This window comes from Triplophysa dalaica, chromosome 17, assembly GCF_015846415.1.
Source record: "Triplophysa dalaica isolate WHDGS20190420 chromosome 17, ASM1584641v1, whole genome shotgun sequence".
NCBI lineage: Eukaryota > Metazoa > Chordata > Actinopteri > Cypriniformes > Nemacheilidae > Triplophysa > Triplophysa dalaica.
Genome location: NC_079558.1, coordinates 18,222,425 through 18,246,102, shown reverse-complemented (window position 1 = coordinate 18,246,102; position 23,678 = coordinate 18,222,425). Strand labels below are relative to the sequence as shown.

General features: G+C 37.8%; 2 protein-coding genes across 4 annotated transcripts; one reads left to right on the top strand and one right to left on the bottom strand.

The window, feature by feature from the left end:
- Positions 1–1,998: 1,998 nt before the first annotated feature.
- Positions 1,999–12,298, top strand: a1cf (apobec1 complementation factor). Of its 3 annotated transcripts, none has more exons than XM_056772180.1 (12): positions 1,999–2,151; positions 5,076–5,219; positions 6,108–6,242; positions 6,406–6,536; positions 6,822–7,060; positions 7,815–7,979; positions 8,083–8,180; positions 8,262–8,541; positions 9,672–9,865; positions 9,947–10,083; positions 10,523–10,650; positions 10,971–12,298. In XM_056772180.1, the coding sequence occupies exons 2-12, from the start codon at positions 5,121–5,123 to the stop codon at positions 11,105–11,107; spliced, it is 1,743 nt and encodes a 580-aa protein (XP_056628158.1). In that variant the 5' UTR covers positions 1,999–2,151; positions 5,076–5,120; the 3' UTR covers positions 11,108–12,298. The 3 variants fall into 3 exon arrangements, with proteins under 3 accessions (XP_056628158.1, XP_056628157.1, XP_056628159.1); XM_056772179.1 differs by having other exon boundaries at positions 9,648–9,865; XM_056772181.1 differs by having other exon boundaries at positions 9,648–9,865; positions 10,523–10,659; positions 10,971–11,109.
- A 2,111-nt stretch (positions 12,299–14,409) lies between these two features.
- asah2 (N-acylsphingosine amidohydrolase 2) lies at positions 14,410–22,835 on the bottom strand. The gene is made up of 20 exons (XM_056771859.1): positions 22,706–22,835; positions 22,327–22,424; positions 21,971–22,114; positions 21,204–21,380; positions 20,120–20,247; positions 19,949–20,026; positions 19,720–19,840; positions 19,275–19,400; positions 18,137–18,223; positions 17,915–18,019; positions 17,731–17,812; positions 17,472–17,587; positions 17,245–17,339; positions 16,969–17,008; positions 16,774–16,869; positions 15,444–15,539; positions 15,202–15,354; positions 15,056–15,112; positions 14,886–14,968; positions 14,410–14,608 (listed from the first exon to the last, which is right to left on the bottom strand). Exons 1-20 carry the CDS (start codon positions 22,833–22,835, stop codon positions 14,410–14,412), a joined length of 2,211 nt encoding a protein of 736 aa, XP_056627837.1.
- Positions 22,836–23,678: the final 843 nt, after the last annotated feature.

Sequence of the window (23,678 nt, the reverse complement as noted above, 5' to 3'; positions counted from 1 at the left end):
AATCTGTGCTTTTGTCCTTATAAAAAGAAAAATTAAGAATGAAGAAAGCATAGGTCTGTCATTGACTTTTCTGCAACATGACAATAAACATTTGCATTTCCTGAAGTACATATGAAACGTTATTACCGAATGCATGGACAGGGTCCAGGTTTATGGCTGATAAACTTTCTCCTCTCTACAGAATAACATGCAAGTCAGAGTGACGGAGGATGGAGAGAACATCACAGGTTAACGATGAAAGAAACATTATAAACTCTCCACCAGACACAAGAGCTGTATGAAGAATATACAAAAGACTCGCACAACAAAACACAGAGAAAAATACACACTTATGTATAATGGGATTGATACAGTCTTATGATGTGATCTTGAGGGCCTGTGTGAGTGTGTGTGTTTGAATATGAACACACACATTTGTTGTGAGTACTATGGGGGATAACTTGCAGCATTTTCAGACCATCCTTCTCATAAACTGAAAGTCTTAAAACCATACAATATTTTCACCTTCAAGCAGTGGGGGTAACTGAAGTACTAAACCAGGTGAAGGACTGACTCATTGAATGAATGAATCATGCATCAGCTCTCTGATAGAATCAACAGTAATATCCTCACAACTCTTTTCTCTGACAGTGGCCGGTTTTCATCAAAAGAGGGCGCCAGTTCAATCCGAGTGTCACTAAGGGCAGGAACTCACTGCCATCATATAATATTTATGAAAAGATAATGTTGACACAAGATATATAAGGCTAGATTTGATCATCATTATAGAGCGAGTGAACGTGTAGACGTTAGCTTGGATGTCGGCCATTGTTTTACAGAAGTAGGGTTTGAGATGTTCATGTGTCTCCACCACAGGACCACTGCTTCATATCAGAAGTCTGTAGACAGCAAACACAGAGCAATACAAAAATCCTCATTCTCATGTTAACTTTGTTGTTACTTGGTGTCAAAGAAAGAAATCTTAACGTAGAACATTAATAAAACAAATGTGTTTTTAAAACAAGGGACTGGTGTCCTTTAGGGGGCCTCAACAAACTTTCCACAAGAAATACTTTATTTAAGGTTATATACTAGTTAAATGTAGTAAGTTAAAGTAAAAAAATAAAGGATTTGGGAACCGTAGACCTGCAGTATATCCATGAGTATATCCATCATTCAAATAAGCTGAAACAATTTAAAATCAACATATTTCTTTGTGTTCGGTCATTTTTATAATAAATAATTATCTTCATGATTTCTAAAAGAAAAATTAAAAACAAACTACTCTTTCATTCGGTTTAAGATCACTTGAGTTAAATAATAACTTTTTCCCTGAAAATGTTTTCTTAAATTTAAAATGTAGTTATGTAGACAAAAATATATTTGTGCAAACGTTAATTTTTTCAAATGCATGACTTGGGTTGAATAATGAAGTAAAACAAGAGAACATTGCAGATTGTACAAAAACATATAGAACATATTTTAGTCACAACTTAATTCCCAAAGTTGTGTTATTTAATTATTAAGAGGATTTAACGGTTCTAAAATGTGGGGGAAAATGTGACCCCCTAAACTGTCATCATTCACTCACCCTCATCATTTCAGACCTGTGTGACTTTCTTTCTTCTGCTGAACACAAAAGAAGATATTTTGAAGAATGTTGGTGATCGGAGGACAGCCGTGCATTGACTTGCATTGGTTTTGTGTCTATAAAATAGAAGTGAATGGGTACCAACATTCTCCAACTGTTCAGTTTTGTGTTCTGCAGATGAAACTCATTCAGGATTTAAATGACAAGATGGGTTGAACTATCTCTGTTAGCCTCTTTAAATGCATCTGTCGTTCAACGTGCTGAAGGAGGAAAGAATACATAAACCATTTTGTTTAAAATCCCATTGTAATCCTCTATTTAAGTGTAAAAGGTGTGTATTCCAGCATGTTGACGTGTATGACAGATATGTGGTGTTGTTCCTGGTCAAAGTGCCGGCCTGCGGCGAGAGGAGAGATAGAGCGAGTTAACGTTTAACCACACGGGCTCGTAAAGCAGCTCTAGGACAGTGAACCTTTGGAGTTTGATATGATGTGATTACAGAATCACCCCAGTGACACGTTGCCAAATTCAGCAGAATGAGGGTCTGAGTTTCCCGGGTGGTGATCTCTGAAATTGCTCAGGTAAGTTCTCTCATTTACACCTGAGATGTGTTACACGGCGTCAGGGCTCTTACTTTAGCATCTGTTTTTTCGGTGCATGTGTGTTTTAATGTTTCTATCGAATCATTCGAACTGTCCAGTGTGAAACGAGTATTTTAAACATCCAGCACAACTCTATTGTGAAATGGCTTGTTTATCGGGGATGCGAGCATCTCTTTGACACACACTGTATGTGTTATGCACATTATATTTATTGACAGTACGACCGAAGAGAGATCAGCTGAGACTCAAGCGTAGATTTAATTCACATACAGTACTATAGTAACATATGGTACAATACTAACCTGCCATAGTCAACGTAACCTCACAGACGGACAGTAAATGTGTGTTTGGGGTCCAGGATTAATCTTTCTTTATTCGCCATCTGCAAAGCTCACACTTGCATTTGTTTAAACAGGTGTCGGTCTGAGGACATGAGCTGAAATGAGGTCTCTTCTCACTAAGCATCTAAGAGAGGTTCACTCACTAGGCAATACTTAGACAGTATGCTGTATATGCTTAGAGAGTTGAAGAAATACATGTTATTGTGTTGAACCAACAGGCAACAGCATTGCGGTTTTGTCGTGCACATTGGCCTTCAGGGCCGTGTGTATTTAGCTTCGGTCAACATGCGCTGAAAACGCTGTCGGGGATCCAGGCATGATAAGCGCTGGTCTGGTTATCTTGTTTATGCAAACGGTAACCAGGCTGTCCATAAGAGAGCCTTGGATGGACAGCAGGCTAATGGAGTTCGGTCCTGACTCTCTTAAAACGCTCGCATTAATGGCTCAGCCATAACAAATGTGAATCGGACCCTTTATATTTGATGTTTGCCAACATCTGAGCTTGACCGGAGTCAGACTGTCTGCAAAGATTTGATGTATGCATCACAACTGCTTATAGTGTCTCGTGAGCCGTTTCAGTTTGGATAAGCTCAGGGTGGATCTTTGGCTCCGCTCTCTGTTTCATTATTTTATTCAGAAAGTCGAGGGCTAGAAATGGTAAAATACTTACAGGTGATGGTGTGACCTTTGACCTCTGCACTAGATCTCCTTCACGTCTTCATCATCTCTCCATGATCATGTGAAACTTAAGGAGAGGAAGATAAACAAACACTTAGTTGATGACATTAAAGACCTGTGTCTGTGATTCATTCATGACTGTCAAACAGCACTCGTGTACAGCAACACGACCATAATAGTTTATGTAACTTTCTCATATTTTCATCTCCGTAAACATAGTTCAACTAAAAATAAGAATTCTTGAATCATTTATTCACTCTCGTTTCATTTCAAACCTGCATGACTTTCTTCCTTCTGTAAAACCCAAAAGAAGATGTTTTGAAGAACGCTTATAAACAGAACAACTCTCATCGACTTTAACTGTATGAACACAAAACCACTGAGACGTTCCTTAAAATACCTTCTTTCCTGTTCCACTGAAGAAAGAGTCATGATAAAAAAATATGGGGGTAAATTAATATTTTTCGTCTTTCAACTTCTTTATAGCGTTTTTATTTTTCAAAGTCCCTTTGGAGAAAAGCATCAGCTAAACACTTAAAGGGACAGTTCACCTAAAAATTGATTTTTTTTTCTGTTATCATTTACGTATAAATTTCTTTGTTCTGATGTTGCTTGTTACCAAACAGTTCTTGGCCACCATGGACTCCCATAGAAGGAAAAAATACAATGGCTGTCAAAAGTGCCCCAGAACTGTTTGCTGTCCTACATTCTTCAAAATATCTTCATTTGTGTGCAACAGAACAAATAAATTTACAAATATTGTTTTCCTACTATGGGAGTCAATGGCCAAGATCTCTTTGGTTACAAGCATTCTTCCAAATATCTTTCTCTGTGTTCATCAGAACAATTTTTTTTATATAAAACCCGGGGAGAGTAAATGATGACAGAATTTTCAATTGTGGCTGAACTGTTCCCTTAAATGTAAGATTTAACCGAACTCTACAATCTGTCATCGGATTTTTAAGGCAGAGATTTCAAAATGAAAATCAAAATTGTTCCATCGAATTCATTCACATTGACCTGGTCTATTTCTTTACATTCACATATATTATTGTCATTAGGAGAAAACTCAGAGACCAAATTGATACTAAGCAATCATTTACTCAACCTCATGTCATTTCATACCCGTATAAATGACTTTGTTCTGATGAACACAGAGACATCTTTTGGAAAAATGTTAACAATTTTCAGTTCTGTGATTTCATTGACTACCATAGTAGGAAAATATATTGAATCTTTTTTTGTTCTGTTGAACACAACATTTTGAAGAAACAAACAGTTCTCGGGGACATTTGACTACCATTTAATTCTTCCTACTATGGTAGATAAATGATGACAGAATTTTCATTTTGGGGTGAATTATCACCTTAAGTGCAATATCTATGCGATACAATTTTACTTTAGGACCATTTGGTGTGACAGTAGAATTAAAGCTTTTATAATTCGCTTTCCTGAGTTCTGGTCAAAGGAAAAGATGCTATTTTTTTTATGAGGAACACTGAGTCTCAATGACTGTCTAGTGTTTTCATTGACTCTGTAGTTTGAGTTAATAATTACAGCACAGTCCTTGACCCGGAGGTGAAGAAAATGTTACTTTCCCCACTTTGGTTCGCCAGATAAAAAGTCAATATATACTAAAAGCTTCATACTGACTTTGTTCAGAGACTAAACTAAAACGTGACACCAGTCAATCAAATGTTTCCCTGATGCTTAACAGCATCAGTGTCACGTAAGGTTCATAACATGAAGCTTTATATACATTGTGAGATTGGAACATATGCCCTCATTACCTTTGAACCCCCTGTAAACAACATTTGGTGGAGTGTTATCGTGAAGAATGCTCTGTCATGTCTCATGTGTGTTTGAACTTTGATTGAATTTCAGTGAGCACCCCTAATTCTGCTGATTTATTGCTGATAATCACTCACAATGGAAACCAATCAAAAATGTGCGGATGGACTGACGGGAACACAGAACGAAGCTGCGCTGCGCGATCTCATCCAGCGCACGGGATATCACATACATCAGGTACCACGAATGACACCAAACGTCTGTTATTAAAGATTTCAACATGAACAAACCTAAGAGCTCAACCAAAGTAAAAAAGTCTAAGATGGGAACAACGTGTCATCGGTGCAAAAACTAAAATTATGGTATACTATATAGTGTTAAATTATACCTTAAACCATGGCAAAAACAAATTAACGTTTTTAATGTTTAGTGTAATTTATGTTTTTTGTATCAATCTGCCAAAAGAACATGTTTTTCACACTTTTATCATAATAAAACCATGGTTCAATTTCATAAAGGATAACCTTGATCCCATCCATAAGTTGTCTTTCAGATCAAGGGATGTAATAGGTTTATTGGAAGCCCCCCAATTCTTAAACCTAACCATACCATTGACACTAATCCTGCAATCTGATTGGTTAATATAAATGTTTTTCCAAAATTTTGGACCTGTATGGGTTTGGTTTGGTTGTCAAACCCGTTTGTGTGCAGTAAAGTGGTGCCATATTGGGGTGACGATGGGAAAAAAACACTTAAATTATTGAAAGCAGAGAACATCTTTGTGCTCCACAGTAAATGATTGTGTAGTTAGTTGTGGGTTTTCTTTACGTGAACCAACAGTACATCTTATAAAGAAATCTTTACACTGTAACAAAAACCCTGTAATTTTACAGTTTTTTCAAGTAGGATCTCAAAAAAGCTGTAATTTAAAAAAAGTTTTTTTATGGAATTTCACGTATTTAGTCAAATACAGTCAAAACCGTAAAATAAAAGAAAAAATATTGCAATTTACGTAAGAAACCAAGGGGAAAAGTGTAATTTGAAAGAAAAAAGCCCAGCTACCACAAAATTACAGTGTATGTTTTAAAGATATTTGTCCATAATTCTTCCCCGTTTTCTGCTCAGGAAAATGGCCAGAGGAGATATGGTGGTCCACCTCCTGGTTGGGAAGGTCAACCTCCAGAGAGAGGCAGTGAGATCTTTGTTGGAAAGCTTCCTAGAGATCTTTTTGAGGATGAACTGGTGCCGCTGTGTGAAAAAGTAAGAGAGTAAAGAGAGTTGACATTCACTCCACTGTTATCAGCCCTGGGATGACTTTAATCACGCACTCATTTGTTTTTTTAATCCCATTAAAAGGTTTTACCCTTAATGAATTATAACGAATCTGTCACATAAAAAATAATAATGCTAACATGTTTTGCAGTTTGGCAAAATTTATGAAGTACGGATGATGATGGATTTCAATGGCAACAATCGAGGTTACGCCTTTGTGACCTTTACCACAAAACAAGAGGCGAAAAATGCCATGAAGCAACTTAACAACTATGAAATCAGGTCAGTCACTGTCAGACCAAGAAAGAAAACGAACTTTTTTTCTGAATGAATTTATGTTCTGCTAAACAGATAAAGATTTGTAGTAACAAATTTAGTTCAAAGTTCAACACTTTTATGTGTTAGCTAAAGAAATATCAGATTATCCAATTTTTTAATAATACACACCAAGATGGGTCCAATTTTGGATAAATCTGCTGAGCTTTGTGGGAGTAAATCGATGTCTGCACTGAAGATCTAGTGAACAAAGAACCAAAAATAATCCAACAATCTCCAAATATGACTCAGAAATGGGAGACTTCTGGGTGTGTGTGCAAGCGTAGACAACTGTCGACTGTTTGTGGGCGGCATTCCCAAAACCAAAAAGAGGGAAGAGATCCTGGCGGAGATGAAGAAGGTGACAGATGGTGTCACGGACGTCATCGTTTATCCGAGTGCTGCGGACAAGACCAAGAACCGAGGCTTTGCCTTCGTGGAGTATGAGAGCCATAGAGCTGCTGCAATGGCCCGGAGGAAATTATTGCCAGGTAAAACAACAATTACATCACGAATGAACAAATTAACAGTGCTGTTAAATCGATTAATCAGGATTAATCAATTTCAAAATAAATATTTCTGTTTTTGTGATATATGTGTGTGGGTTGTACATTTACACGTACATATACAGTGTAAGTACATACATGCATGTGTGAAAACATCAAACATATTCATAAATATATATATATACATTAGGGCTGTTCCAAGATTAATCACAATTAATCTATTTCAAAATAAATATTTCTGTTTTTGTAATATATGTGTGTGGCGTGTATAGGTTCATATATACAGTAAGTGAGAATACATCAAACATTTACATAAATATATAAAATAAGAGTTCTTCCATGATTAATCGTGATTAATCGCATCCAGAATAAAGTTTTGTGTTTATAATAATTTATATCTGTGTACTGTGCAAATTTATTTTGTATTTATAAACACATACACATGCATGCACTGTATTAATTTAGGTAAGATTTAAAAGAAAAAAGGTTAGTAAAATTTCAGTTATATATAAATTTATACATGCACATTTTTCCCAATCACGTTTAATCGATTTGACAGCACGTGAGTAATAACAAACTCATTGCTCTGTGCTTGAAAACTCCACAGGCCCTTTTCAATGTAATCGTCAGACATGACTAAAGGTCTTATTGATTGTTTTCGGTCTAAAGGTGCTTTAGTTCATTGACCAGAGGATCTAAGACCCTAACCTGCTTTCTGTCTCTGCCTCTGTCTCTGTAGGGAGAATTCAGCTGTGGGGTCACGCAATCGCTGTAGACTGGGCAGAACCTGAAGTGGAGGTAGATGAGGACACCATGTCCACAGTGAAAATCCTGTATGTCCGTAACCTGATGTTGGCCACCACAGAGGAGACCATCGAGAAAGAGTTCAACGACATTAAACCAGGTCCGCTTATCCAAGAAGAACAAGAGTGCTTGAAAAAAAAGATTCTTGGCCAGGCCAAAATCCATTGACTGTTAACTGAGATTTCATTGTTTTCCATCCACAGGAGCCGTTGAACGTGTGAAGAAGATCAGAGACTACGCTTTCGTTCATTTCTCCCAGCGGGAAGACGCAATCAGCGCAATGAATGCTTTGAGCGGAAAGGTAAACAGGACCCAACCGACTCTAACCCCAGTCTAAATGTTATAAAGTACTACTGGAATAAAACCCCTGACATTCGTTCAGGTCATAGACGGCTCCCCCATTGAGGTCACGCTAGCCAAGCCAGTGGATAAAGACAATTACGTCCGATACACCCGAGGCACGGGAGGTCGTGGAGCGGCTCTGCTGCAAGGAGAATACACTTACGCTGTTGGACAAATGTACGACCCGTCCGCTGCCTATCTGGGCGCTCCCATCTTTTACGCTCCCCACGCCTACGCAGCCATCCCCAATCAGTTTCGAATCCCAGGTACCAAAGGACCCGTAAGCACCCGAGGGCTGGTGAGGTCACCCTCAGTGAGAGGTGGGTCATTTCTACCGCTAACAATCCATCTGATTTGTCTGTTGAAATCTGTTCCAGACATGATTGAAGGTGTGATGAAAATGACAATCTCTAAAGAAATGCTTTTGAAACTAACTGATTCAACCAATCAAAAAGTCACATTCTGGTCAGGCTGGTCTGGTTAGCTGGTTTTGAAGGGGCTGGGTCAGAAGAAACATCTGATCTGAGAGGGCTGATACTAGCGTAACACAGCTACGTAAGAGCAAATTCTGAACAATAACATTTTCCAGTGAAGACCAACTAAACCAATAAAACACAAATTTGGGCAGACTGGAAGACCAGCTGAAAACCAGCTTGGCCAGGCTTGGTGGCAGCTTAAACCAGATGAAACCAGCAAATCAACGTTGGCTGCACAGAGCTATTTTGTGTGGTCAATCTTCTGATGAAAACATGTTCAGAAAAGGCCAGAGAACAATTCTTAAAAGAGACTCAAGTTCGCAAAATCAGCTAACAGGGAACGTTTTTTCGACCTTCGGCTTACGTTCTATGAAACATTCTTGCAGTAACTTTAAAAGGGCATTTTATCAATGTTTGTCATCGCTAAACATTTTAAAAACGTTATAAAAACATTGGTTTAAAACACTATTCTTAAATCGTTAGTTGAACGTTTGTAAACATTCAGAAATAATGATTTTATACAGTAAAACTCTTCGCAAAACATACTTACAGTACAACCTTTTTTTGGTTACCCGGTATGTTTCATTAGGTCAGTTATAACATATGACATATGCATCTGCATTTGCATGTGTCCATGACCAAAACAAACTGTGTTTTGTTTTATTATGTTTTAAAAGTTGTTGTGTATCTAGCATTTCAAGTTGTTGTCCATGCCTGCATATTACAGTTCCGGTGATAATAATATCATATTCTGAATGGATGGGGATCAAAAAATCTAATCAAATCAAATCCATAAAAGTGAATTATGAAGAAACAAATCTATGAGCAACGTATTCAATCTCTGTAATGTGCTGGCTTGGAATGGATATGATCAGTTTTCTTGAGTCTTGATTGAAACCCGGGTGATTTCTGCTGATTTGATTCGACTTAATGCCTTCTTGCATTCCTAGAAATTTACATGAATGTACCTGTAGGGGCAGCGGGCGTGCGTGGTTTGGGCGGGCGAGGATACCTCGCTTACGCAGGTGTAGGTCACGGGTGCACCACGTACCAACTCAAGACAGACAAACGCCCCGATGACAAACTCTATGACCTTCTTCCGGGCATGGAGCTCACGCCCATGACCCCTGTTACCCTGAAGCCCCAGGGCATCAAACACCCCCCACAGGTACACGGAAAAGATCATTTATGGATTTTAATAAGGAACAAAAATTTGCTGACAAATTAAACAACTTTTGTGTCTCTATAGATCTTGGAGGATATTTGTCAAAAGAACAACTGGGGTCAACCGGTTTACCAGCTTCACTCTGCTATCGGACCAGATCAGAGGCAACTTTTCCTTTATAAAGTCACCATCCCTGCTCTGGCTTCTCAGTATCCAAATATGTACGTCACATCCTCAACATCTCTATTTTAATATTTTGAATTGTCGGTTTCAAATATCTGGTTCAAACTTGTGACATACGGAACATCCAAAACCACATATCAATGCATTAAAAACTATTATAATAAATGTACAACAATACCTGATGATCTCCCACAACACAAGAGCATCATAGCAGCGGGCCACGCCCCCATATAGCCACAATGCAACAGTGATGCGATTGAGATTATTGTATTTAAATTATATTTAAAATATAAAATGAGCACTTGCGCACTTTACAAACATTTGAGATAACATCCTAGCCAAGATAAACATTTCCTTGCTGTTGTTAATGGTGGACAGGACGGCAGGTTTTAGAAAGAGCCAGGTCACTTTTCCTACGAAACACATTTCTCCCCCAATATAATACAGAGAGTATTAACTCTCTGTGTGCCCCATCAGACACCCGTTCACGCCCGCCAAGATCTGCGCTTCGATGGATGAGGCGAAGCTTCACGCGGCCGAGCACACGCTGCAGATCCTCGGCCTGCAGACAGAGGGCGCTGACGCCTCCACCGCTGCTTTCGCAGGTATGTAAGGTCTGTACTGATACTTACTATAACACAATGTTAACTGTAATCCTGATAATCTTACTGTGAATTTGATCAGATCAGCTACACAGTAGAACTAGTACAAGTTAGTTTATTATGTAGGATACGTTATTTATGCTAACCATAGGAAATGCTGAATCTTTGTTTTATTAGTTAGGCCTATGTTGAGGATAAATGCACAAAACATTCACATTTTATAGTAAACCGTTCAGTTAAATTGATTAAATAAATGAACCCATGTAAAGATTGCCTCTCAAAAGAGTTTTTCTATATAAGTTTTGTTGGCCTTATGTTCGCAGGTTATACAATCGCCAGCACTGCCGGCCCGCTGAAACAGGCTGTTTCTCTGGGTCAGGATCTGACCGCATATGCCACCTATGAGGGTTACCCGGCCTTCGCTGTGGCCACCCGCGGGGACGGATACGGAGTGTTTTAATATGTCAGTCATCTAGTCTTTGTATTATTAGTTTGTGTTCTGCGTATCTTGTCATGTTTATAGGTTTGATAGATTTATGATGGTTCTTTTCCTTCCCATCAGGACTCATCCCTGCTGAAAAACAATTCTAGCGGGTTCCATTATAAACAATAGCTTTTACCATTAAAATACAAAATGCAATGTGTATTATTCCAGTAAGATATATTGATGTTCTGGTTCCCATCGATCAGATAACATCACACCAGTAGAACCAACATATTACAATAGAGACCATATTAAAACCATATTACAACGCCTATTATAACCAGTATCAGTTAGAATTTCTGGGATGAATTTGTTTTTTTCTCAGCAGGGATGTTTTTGAGCATATTGCAATATTGTAATGATGTTTGTGTCAATGCGAGTCATCTTTTGACTTGAACTCAGGAAGCTGACGGTCTGATAGATGTTTAATAAGTCAATCCCAAAAATTTGTTTTTTTTTCAGGCAAAAACTGTGTGTTTAATTTTCACACCATAAATTCACTTGATCGAATCGTAGAATAATTCTGTTTCAACTTTCAGTTTCACTGTCAAATGTCTAAAAGACCGACTGAATTTCAGCTGTTTAATGCTGCCTCTGAATGACTTATTACGTATTAACACTAAATCATTACAATCAAATGATGAAATACGCTGTCCTATCCCTGCAGAAGTTCACTTCACTTTGTTGTTGTGTAGCTGATCCTTCAGTATTTACATTAACATCCACCTGAAGAACCCTACAGTAACCTATAGCCTTGCTGTATGCTTTATATCCACCCGACCGTTTTATGGTTTTTAATAAGATAGTTTGTTTTCTTTCTATATTTTATAAGATTTTGGTCATCTCACACTTTTGAATGTGAGAAAAATATGACAGCGTTTCTAAACACAGACACTTTTGTGAAATAAGATTCCTTATCGGTGACAGTATTAAAGTTTGTGTAGCACTTAGAACTTATTTTTATACCTGAAGTCCAGCTCTGTTTGTCTTTAGATCATTGACTGTTTGAAGTAATTCACTGCGTCAGTGATTGACATTAAAACTGAAGAGAGATTTCTACAGGCACCAATCAGGAGAAAAAAATAAGCCGAGAGCTACAGAATGTGAAAGATAAGATTAAATAATTCCAATACATCCACAAACCATCAATAAATTCATTTCAAAGAATTCAAGTTGTTGGCATTATACATTAGGCACAAGTGAGGAAGTGATGGCCAACTCTATGTGAAGTAATGGCCAACAAAGCAACTTTATAAAGCTTGTTAATCAACGTCGCACCGTGTTGAATGTTGCGCCATCTTGGGAGGACGGATGCTAGTGCGTTCAATGCAGTGTTTTTTTTCTTGCTTGATTAGGAAATATTACTATGGTAGGTCGGTCTTGTTGTGTTAAAAACTGCAATAGCATTGCGCACAGTCGTTCAGGAATAGCCCATGGTTCTTCACTATCGATTTCACCATATATAAAATAAACAAGTAACGCTTCAGATCAAAACAATTAGAGGAGTGGCGTATTATCCTCCCAAGATGGCGGCACCACTGGAACATGCAACATAGGATGTGACGTCAGCTTCACATTATCTATTCACAATTTAACATGGCTGAATGAGTACCTTTGCTTTTATAAAAAGTTAACTTTATATCATGAAACATTCCATTCCATTCCATTTTCTACCGCTTATCCGAACTACCTCGGGTCACGGGGAGCCTGCGCCTATCTCAGGAGTCATCGGGAATCAAGGCAGGATACACCCTGGATGGAGTGCCAACCCATCGCAGGGCACACACACTCACTCATTCATTCACTCACGCACTACGGACAATTTTTTCCAGAGATGCCAATCAACCTACCATGCATGTCTTTGGACCAGCGGAGGAAACCGGAGTACCCGGAGGAAACCCCCGAGGCACGGGGAGAACATGCAAACTCCACACACACAAGTCGGAAGTGGGAATCGAACCCCCAACCCTGAAGATGTGAGGCTAACGTGCTAACCACTAAGCCACCGTGCCCCCCCATCATGAAACATATTCATTTTAATTAAATGTTTGTTAAAATGCACATTGCCCATAAGAAAGAACAAGCACAGAGATATTTCAATTATTTCTCCCGGACCAATTTCATGAAACATTTACTTAAAGGCGGAACTTTAGCCTACTAGCAGTGAAATCAATCATGATCCCAAACTCCATGCGAATCGCCGTCCTAAGCCACGCCTCCTCCAAAACACATGAACGCGCACAAACCAGATGCTCTTGGGTCAATTTAAATTAAATCATGTCTCATTCACCAGTGAAGCAAGGTAAATAATGTTACTACAATAGCGAAGACCGCTACCATAAACAACAGCTTTAAAATGTTTATTCTTAAGATATTTCTCCTGAGAAAGAGTCAGAAATCTGACATGTGTCTGCCATCAGAGTTTCAGAAGAGATGTCAACCATGTGTCAAACTGAGCTCAGGTCTGTCAAGTCTTCAATCAGTCAATTGAAGATCTCAAGATGAACTCAAACATTTCTCATCAAATTTTTCTTCTACAATCTGCATGAACCTACATGTCTTACACTCTCATTCGATTCTCTTTTCATTTCTCCTAAACAATAACAGGAGACATATCTGAGGCTAATTTAAATAAAGTACTCCTTTACTCCACTAGATCTCGCTGTATACCTAAAACCGCCAGCGGGTAATTTACCAAGACACATGAATATTGTTTTGATATGGCTAAGTAATGTCGAGAGACAAAAATTATTATTTTTAGTCATTAACTATGTTTTTGTGCCGTTGTTTTGTGTTCAAATCTAAATCACTCTAAAAAAAACGCACAGTTTCACCTAAATAAAATAAAAAAATTGTAAACAAAAGGTATGAGATCAATTTATTTTAATTTTGATAAATATATTTTTAATCTGGTTTTATCGAAACAATTTTTAACAACAGGAGATTGTAAATGACCCAATTTTAGTAAAAGTCAATGACTTGTCTTGGATTTGATTGAAAATCACTTATATACATTTGAAAAACATTTGAAAGTTTGTCGGTTCTAGTGTTAAAACTCCTAAATTACATTATGAAAGAGCACCGTCATACTACATACTAAAATATATTGTTCATTTTAGCACCCAGGACCAGAACAATCCGTTTCATAAATATACTCTCCATGTTACTAAATGGAATGGTTGACTGTGTAAACAGTGTAAAATATGCAAACATTCACATGCCGTCTTCTTCAGCTGCTCAGAGATCCTGTTCTATACAGTATATAAATAAAAAAGTGCTCAAAAGTAGTAAAAGCTCTTGGTGACTCTGAAAGCGTCTGAAGTGCCCACATAAGGCGTGATGATGGTAGTGTTCTCCTGAGACTGTTTGTAGTGTCCAAAGTGTTGAATCCTGTATGTGCCCATCTCTGCTGCGAGAGGGATGTACCACTCCACCGTAGCGTTACTTACACCCTGAAGTCCTTTAATCCAGTGAAATCTACAAAAACACACACACACACACTTAGTCATGCTGTCTGAAGTGGAATGAACTTAATTTGAGAATGGCTATTAATGTAAATAAATGCTTTATAAATACAAACATACACCCATTCAACCCTTGAAAAATGTTCAAGAAAGATAACAAGTGTTTAAATGACAGTCAGTGATATGAGCTATGAGATATGATGATTTTTCTTATCTGAAACATTGAGATCTACCATCAGCTCTGGACACAACAGTAAAAACTCAAGTATGATGCGATGAGAACACATTACCTTGTTTCCCATGATGCATCTGTGTGAACTATTTCCCACATGTCGTTGTGAAACCTCTCCACCGTAACTAACGTCTTATCCCTCTGATATGACAATCATGACAGATTAGTTATACCACAGACATAAAAGAGAATCTCATGCAAGACATGTCGTGCTATCAAAGTACTCACTATATCTCCAGAGTGTCTCGGGTTTCCAGCGACAAACGTGACGGAGGCAACTTCCCCCTTGGAAAGAGAGAAATCATATTAATAAAATCTATTCGAGAAGGTGAATTTAAATGATCAGTAATGTGCTGTGTCTAACTTCGACTCACCACTTTATAAACGGGGGAAACCTGCTCGAGCACCTCACCAAAGGTGCAGTTTACAGGCGCTCTATCTGCTACCGGATCCTTGATCAGATTAAAGAGTTTGTCTTCGTCGAAGAACGGAGGCTCAGGACCTTTGGGCAACTCTCCCGTGGTTCCCTGTGGAACATGTGTTTACTCACATCAGCCATCACGACAGTTCATTCGAGTTGAAGAACATATGGAAAAGGAAATATACGTTACAGCACCTGCGCTATAGCTCTGGACAGACCTCTGTAGCGCTGGATGTATGCTGACAGAGTGTGAGGACCAAAGATGGTGGACGCGCCCTCATAACGCTGAATCTGAGAGAGCAGAAGACAAGCAGACAAACATCACCGTCAACTAATGCAAAATAATGAAGCATTTCTTTTTGGTCAGACAATATGGTCATGGTACATGGTAAAACTATAAAGTAATTAATGCCTTGGAGAACCAATTATCATAGTGTCTATATTTAATTTTCTTATTGTTATAATTAAAGTAACTTCTGAGCTTTGTTGCTACTGTATCATCATCTGAATTGTGTTGCAAAAACAGGTTTTTAAAACTTTTCTTTGCCTTCCTAAAAAGTTTGACAACCTTTTATTTTATTTTGCATTTAAATAAATACAAATACACAATTTTAATAAAAAACATTTGTGAAAGGAAAGATTATTTAAGTTTGAAACATTTGAAAACTTTTTTGGTTATTGAATTCAAATAAAAAATTGGCCTATAGCCCTGACCAGACGCGAGAAGCGCAACGCATAGTGACAAATGCCTTCTTAATGTGTGGACAAAATGTAAAATAATAATGCGTTCTTATGTTTTTTCTGTGTCGTGTAGACATGGTGTAAAAATGATTGGAAAACACAAACTAAACAGAGAAATTAAACGTTGAATTGAAAATACACTGATATAAGTTTACAGCACTAAAATAATAATAATAAACAAAAACTAAAATAAAAATAATATATATATATGCTTTTTATGCTGCTTATATGGCAGCATAAAAAATGAACAAATAAATAATACAATGATAAAAGCATATAACAAACAAATTCTAAAAATGTAGCTTTAATAAATAAATGTTATAATTAAATAAAACTAAAAAGAAACGATAAAAACTCTGCGCTGTTTGAAACAGATTTTAATGCAAAAGAGCACAATATTAAAGAATCAGATCATTTTCAGACAGTATTTTCTGGGCTGGCATGTTTTAATCTAGATGATAAAAACCTACCTTTTGATTTACATATCTTATTGGCAGTCATTTAAGATCTGTGACAGGAGTTGTGCAAAATCAGTGCATGTTTTATTCAGCGTTAGTCACTCGTTCATTCATATAAACAGCACACACACATAGCTGTAAAGTCAAACCAGTTAAAAGAGAAAGAAGCAAATGTGTATTCTTGTAACCTTAAAATGATAAGCTACTTGAATGACTTAAGTGTGAATCCCGGCACATGTCTAATCATGATATATCAATAAAGTGATCATTCAGTTATAGTGCTACACGACCATACGTAATATTTGGTAAGAGTCAGTATACTGTACCTGGTACTCTTCATATGTGGTGATGTAGTGGGTGTAGATGTTGCATAGACCCGCGACCACCACCTCTGTGTTTGTGAATGGCCCCTGATCCAGCTCCTGTCAACCATCGTTTCATATAAATGTTAAGACTTGACAGGCTTGTCAGTATGTAAGGAAGGAACAAAGTTTTTCAGATACATTTGTTGTTGTTTTCACCTGTTTGACTGCCTCACGAATCCTCCTTCCAGACATAGTCCTGAAAGAGAAGAATCTCAGTATCACAGAACAAACGCATCCCAGCATTAAAATATAGAACCCAAACAAGCCCTGAGATAACCCATAAAATAACCCATAAAATAAAATATGACCCCACACACATCTGTTGCCATCACTGTACTACAGTATGTTTTGAAAGCGTAGAATGGCATTGGTAGGATATAAAGACACTGTTGCCCGATGGTTACTTTAGCTTATGCATCAACAACAACTCACGTGAATTCTCCAGGCACAGCAACGACGGCAAAAGAGCCAATAGTGATGATCTGAACGTCCACAATAGTTGGATGCCATGGCAGAGGATCATTCATCTGCAGAGAAAAACATGTAAGCAGGAGTCATTCTTACTACATTCATTACACATTCAGTCCTTACGGCCATGAGGGTTGATTCTGGATTTGATTTTAATATAAAAAAACAAGCGGCTCTGCTTCTCATCTGACCTCTCCTGTGCTCACGAGAATGGGTTTGGGTTGATGACAAGCTTTGGTTTCATTGGACGGGGCTCCAAGAAGCATGTCTCTAATGCCATCCCAGAAAGGGTCTCCATCCGTATCCCCTGCTCATGATAAAACACACAATCACAGTTCTCCACCAGTCCATCTACGGGGCCAAATGTTCCTTTGGATTCAAACTAATGATCCTGCTCACACAACCGTCTACCACTGATCTATTTTCTATGTCAGAAACACATCTCCTTGCCTTGTACAAAGTTGAACTCTCCTCCTCCATCTGTGGTTCCGGCGGCGAAACTGTGACCTAGAGCGGGTTTACACGTCCGGCCCTGGGTACAGAAAAACTGCATCAGCATCATTCTAGTATTCCAGGTTCTGTGAACAGTCTCCGTGACGTGCTGTCGAGAGCTTGTTTCTTTAAAAGCACTTACAGTATGAGTGGAGTTAAACGGCACAGTTTCATCCGTCATATTAACCCACTGATGGGCGGCGTGGACGGACCAGTGTAACTCCTGTGAAGCACTGCTGTACAGCTCCTGCAGAGCAAACACACTCGCTTAGAGTAATACACACGACTATTAACTGAAAATAAAGAAACTAAACTCAAAAGAACTACAACCACTGATCCGAATCAGAGCAGTAATGTGACATACCTTTGCTTTTTTAGACAAGTTCTCTCCTATAATCCTGGTGCTTTCAAACATGTCTTCACCCGGACCAAAAGCAATGCAAGTTTTTTTCTGAAAGATGACATGTGTGTGTTTTTGATAGCTTGTTTTGGATACATTCTTGAGAGATTTTTGTTTGTTACTTGCCGAAAGGCAAAGCTCGAAAGCACTTTTTTTGCTATTAAAGAATAGGCATGCTACCATTAGTAACCATGTGAATGTAATCCGCCATATTTCAGTCATTTAATATCAACTTTTCACTATATATACATTTTAATTCTGCATTCTTAAACATGAATTGAATTGTAAAAAGGAATTCTCAGATGCTCTTCTGAATCAATGGTGCAAAGCATTGTTTATTTAAAGGGGTCATGTGACACGGCTCAAATGATTATTACGGTTTGTTTTAGATGTAATGTAATGTGTAAACACGACTTAAGGTTCAAAAACGCTTTATTTTCCACACCGTGCATGTTTGTATCTCCTCTTTGCTCCGCCTCTCAGAAACGCGCAGATTTTTAACAAAGCTCTTGGCTCGGAAAAGCGAGGTGTGCTCTGATTGGCCAGTCCACCAGTGAGTAGGGATTGGTGGAATATTGCAAGTGTGTGAGGGAAATGTAAAGCCATATCTGGAACATCATGTTCCTCTTCAATTGTACTGACAGTTACACCACCTTACTTGCGTATACATTTGGTCGGTCTGAGTCAAATTATACCACAAACTGGCGTAGATTTGTGGGGGTGTGGTTACACAAGAACTTTCAAGCAGGTCTGGGTGAGCATTCACTTTCATTTGTGTAATTATACGTTTCCAATACTTGCATGGCATCTTATAACACACCAAAGACACAAAAAAACACGGATTCGCACCATATGACCCCTTTAATAAAAAACTGTGTTTAGTCTTTCTCAGTGTGGATAATTTGTGCGGATGGTTGAATAGCTTCACATCGTAGGGGGTTTGAGTTCCCAAAACAAAAGAATATGTATTGATACTAAAATATACAAACTTAGGTTTTAAAGAATAAAGTGACAGGAATTTATCAAATTGTTCTAAAAGAAAGTAATGCACCTAGACACGAAAAATGCGTTGATTCATGTGTATAATACAATGGAAACTCACTCCTCCTATGGGGCAAGAGCTGTTAAGATAGTCACACTTTTCACCCGTATTCACACAGACGGGGCCGCGAATGTTAGGAGATGAATCTCCCAGATTACTGGAGGAAAAGCCGGCTACAAACGGACCCTGCAAGAAAACAAGCAGCCCTGTGCTTTTTACATTATAAAAACACAAACTCTCCTAAAGACACAATAATAACATTACAGTAAACGTTTCATCATAACATCCATTTCTAAAGCAAACAGACATTTATTATCCCGCTGTTCTCTCTAATACACTTCCTTTAGATATTTAGAGAAGTCTCTGAGCAAACTATTGACTAAACTGAGTGACAAATGTCCTTGAGCGGTTGTAAACCAGTAGATTAAAACTAATAAAGACACAGTTCATGTACGCTGATGGGTGGAATAGAGGTCCAGATCAAGATGATCAGTTGATCTTTTACCTCTCCGGGTAGAAAGCCGATGTTTTTGTCCTTCTCAAAGGCGTACGAGGCATAGCCCAGGTTGTCGGAGCTCACCATGCGATTGGTGTAATTCATACTGACCGGATGAACGGCAAACCAGCTGATGGGTAAACAAAGCACATGAATCAGTTATCAACACATTTATTATCTGAGATCTCATCTGATCAGCGGTCTAGAATCTGAATTTACAGTGTGTTGCTGTGTATACCTGAGCAGACCCATGCCATCTCCATCCATATCTGTAAACTTCATGATGACAATCTGCTTGTCTGTGTTGTGTTCATACCTAGATGGGATACGGGAGCAGAAAGGAATCCTCCATGAATGTAATTCGAAAATATAGCAGGGTAGTTTTAGTCATGTGGATGAAGACACAAACCTGTTTCTCTCCTCCTCAGGGTTGTTCAGATACGAGTGTGGACTTCTGTTCAGATTGCTGTCAATCAGTTCTCCTTTATTGATGAAAATTCGTCCGGGTTTTAAATTTCGGTGAGCTGTGTCAACACTCTGAGGAAGGGTATTAAGATTATGTTGCATTTTCAGAATTTTAAGATTATATTTCACCACATCACGAATGTGTTTGAAGTAGGACAGTTGAAACGATTAATCGCATCCAGAATAAAAGTTTGTGTTTACAGAATATATGTCCGTGTACTGTGCACATTTATTTTGTATTTAAAAGCTCATACAGCTGTATACATATTAAAGAACATTTAATATGTATAAATGTATAAATTTATATTTATGCTGTCAATCGATTAAAAATAATAATCTGATTAATCACAAATTTTTTCCGCGATTAATCGATTGAACGCACATAACATTAATGTTTTAAAAATACTTTTACAATCTTTTAATTTCACATTTAATCTCCAAACTAATGCAGAGCCAGATCTCTTTAACAACATCATTTTATGAATAGAAGCCAACATTCTGATATTAGGACTGCATCTGAGGTCTCCATTCAACGGATTATTAAATGGTTTAAAGGCCTTTACATAAATAAGAGCATGATTATATTATGTAACACTAGACAAAGGATGACAAAATGAACGGTTGTTGCATTAATCGGGTTAAATATTTGAATGCGTTAATCTGAAAAAATTAAACCCCTAATGAATTTATTTACATTACATTTAGGCATTTGGCAGACGCTTTTATTCAAAGCGACTTATAGCTTTATCCTATACATTATACATAGGTATTTGCAATCCACTGGGATCGAACCCACAACCTTGCGTTGTTAACACAATGCTCTTACCACTGAGCTTCAGGAAAGCTCATATATGTGTATATATAATTTAAATTATATACAAACATGTGAATTTTTCCTACATATTTACATGTGTATGTAAATATAAAAATAAATGTGCACAGTGCACAGACATATATTATGTTAACACAAACTTTTTCTTTTAATCGTGATTAATCATTGAACAGTCCTATTTGAAACTGTGACGTACCTTGACTATTCCATTGACCATGGCTTGTATAGATGGTTTAATGTAGCCGCTGCTGGTGATCATAAAGAGGGTGTACTGGAAATATCCGGCCAGACCTGAATGAGTGTGTGTGCCACTCATCACCACATTGTCCTGTCTGTAGAGATCTCCGTACTTCACTTTCAGCTCTCGCAAAACCTGCCATCAATATTCAAGAAAATTTTAAGTCTGCCACGTTTTCATGTTGTTTCGCAAAGTTTCTGAACACCAGCAAACAGAAGGAATTGATTTCAAAGGGATTCTTTACAATTACAAATACTTTAAATGTATGTGTGCAACATTTGTAAAAATTTATTACAATTGCATTTCATTGTAATCACAAATAAAAGCTTTAAGGGGTTCATCTGATAATTTAAGGTCCACCCAAAATGAAAAAATGATGTCATTCTTTACGCGCACTCTTGTCATTTCAAACCTTTATGACTTTCTTTTTTTGCGCAGACCACAAAAGAAGATATTTTGAAGAAAGTTGGTAACGGAACAGCACCGGACCCCATTCACTTCTATTGTATGGACACATAACCAATGCAAGTGAATGGGGGCCAGTTAACAACATTCTGCAATTTTTATTTATATTCTCACTTGAAGTAACCCTGTCCTGCCATTAAAAATCATATTTTTCATATTTAGAGACTTGAATGTGACAAGGTCAGAAAGAATTCCTTCTGTAAGGTCAATTATATTTTGTAATGTATACAGTGTGTTTAAACAGATGTGGAGTGGACTACCTCGAGTCTCAGTCTCTGAGAGACCATGCCGACGTCAGCGGTGACAAACAGCACTCGTTTGCTTCCATCATCCACGATGAAGGCTCTGCTGAACAGACGCGTGTGAAGGCCTCGCGCTGTCTGATCAGTGTTGGCGTAACCCATCTATCCTTCCCCGAAATAAAACACATATAGAGAAATCACATCGCTAAGACATGCTTATGACACGTGATCAACATCAGTCGTAAACATTATCAGACTGTAATAAGTGACGGATCGACAGCTTTCATAAAGCCTCGCCTACACAAGCAAACAAAGTATAACAGGCAGTGGTTTTATCTAGCGCTGATATGCAGAAATAATGCAAACAAACTGACCAGAGGTACATCAGCCACAGGTCCTGTGCAGTCTGCTCGGCCTACACCAATGAGAAAGTGGTTCTCTGGAGGATTCACTGTGGGGATGGTGGGTTCCTCTGGTTCTGCACGTGTGATTCAAACAAGATTTATGAGAATATTTGATTGAATTTCGTTAAAGATAATATGAAACTGTTTTCCATCACTCTAGCATTTCCCTATTTTATATCATATCATATAACTTAAAATGTACGTTTACATTTATATATCCTAATAATTACAAAAAATCCTGCTTTGGACCCCACTCAGAAACACAATGAATGATTGCACATTTTGGTACATTATTAGATGAAGAATGATCATTTTAGGTAGTCAAACAAAAAAATCATGTAATATTTACGTTTCTCTGAATCCAGCTTTAGGGCTAAGACTGTTATTAAGCCCACTGAGACGGCCGTCATTAACAAGAACAGAACCATGAGCGAGATCTCCAGACCGTTGAGACGACAGGACACGGTCTTACGAGCCATCGTGCTTCACAGGAGACACACATGAACAGATACACAACATATAACCGCAGGTAAACTACAGCTGCAAAGATGTTAAGAAAACAAGACTGAACCAAAGAACATTCACAGGACTCAGTTGTTGTTCCATGTAACTCATTAAATGTTTACGCTTGGGCTGATGCATTTTCTTTTCCATATTTAAATCAATACAATTCAAATCATAAACATGTTTAGACATTGATGTTTGTCATTTTTCAGGAGGCAAAAAAGAAATCAGAATACAAAACAACAATGCATGCTTTTATATTATACTGTACAGAGGAAGGTTGTAAGCTGCCATTATAATATCGCTAATAAAAAAAGATTAAAACAACTATTCTTACAATTTGTACGTACCCGTGTTGCTCTCAAAGGAAACTGAGGGAATGGAGTCGATTTCAAGAAGAGAGATCAGCTGAATCAAGTAAGGACTTAAGTGCAAGCTTATGATGCATACTTCACAAGGACAAAGGTAATAAATACACTGAACAGTTTTATAGCCTGCTTTCTATATGGACACCATTTCACCAAACTCTCAGATTAGATTAGACTAGTTGCACAACATTTAAGACAGTAAAAGACCTTATGAAGTTTGTTTTGACCGTGGATAGCATTTAGATAATGATAAATAATAATTATAGCTGCAAGCAGTCTTACAATTTGTTGACGTGGTAAACGAGAGGTGTTTGATCAATCAAAAAGATTGGAATCACTTTCTGTCACTAGTGTCTCTATATTCATTTCATTCTAGCTCTTCATTCTGCTTCATATTCGTTTTCTTAAAGTTGTTTAATCTTATGTTGGGTGATGTTATTGTCTTCACAA

What these genes read in the sequence shown, in the direction of transcription:
- a1cf (XM_056772179.1), top strand. Translation starts at nt 5,121, where the DNA reads ATGGAAACCAATCAAAAATGTGCGGATGGACTGACGGGAACACAGAAC. An exon ending in CTTAACAACTATGAAATCAG is followed by an intron (nt 6,537 to 6,821) that starts GTCAGTCACTGT and finishes AATATGACTCAG; the next exon opens with AAATGGGAGACTTCTGGGTG. An exon ending in GCTTCTCAGTATCCAAATAT is followed by an intron (nt 10,084 to 10,522) that starts GTACGTCACATC and finishes GTGCCCCATCAG; the next exon opens with ACACCCGTTCACGCCCGCCA.
- asah2 (XM_056771859.1), bottom strand. Translation starts at nt 22,835, where the DNA reads ATGGCTCGTAAGACCGTGTCCTGTCGTCTCAACGGTCTGGAGATCTCG. An exon ending in TTCTCGTGAGCACAGGAGAG is followed by an intron (nt 17,340 to 17,471) that starts GTCAGATGAGAA and finishes TTTTCTCTGCAG; the next exon opens with ATGAATGATCCTCTGCCATG. An exon ending in GCTGTGCCTGGAGAATTCAC is followed by an intron (nt 17,009 to 17,244) that starts GTGAGTTGTTGT and finishes CTTCTCTTTCAG; the next exon opens with GACTATGTCTGGAAGGAGGA.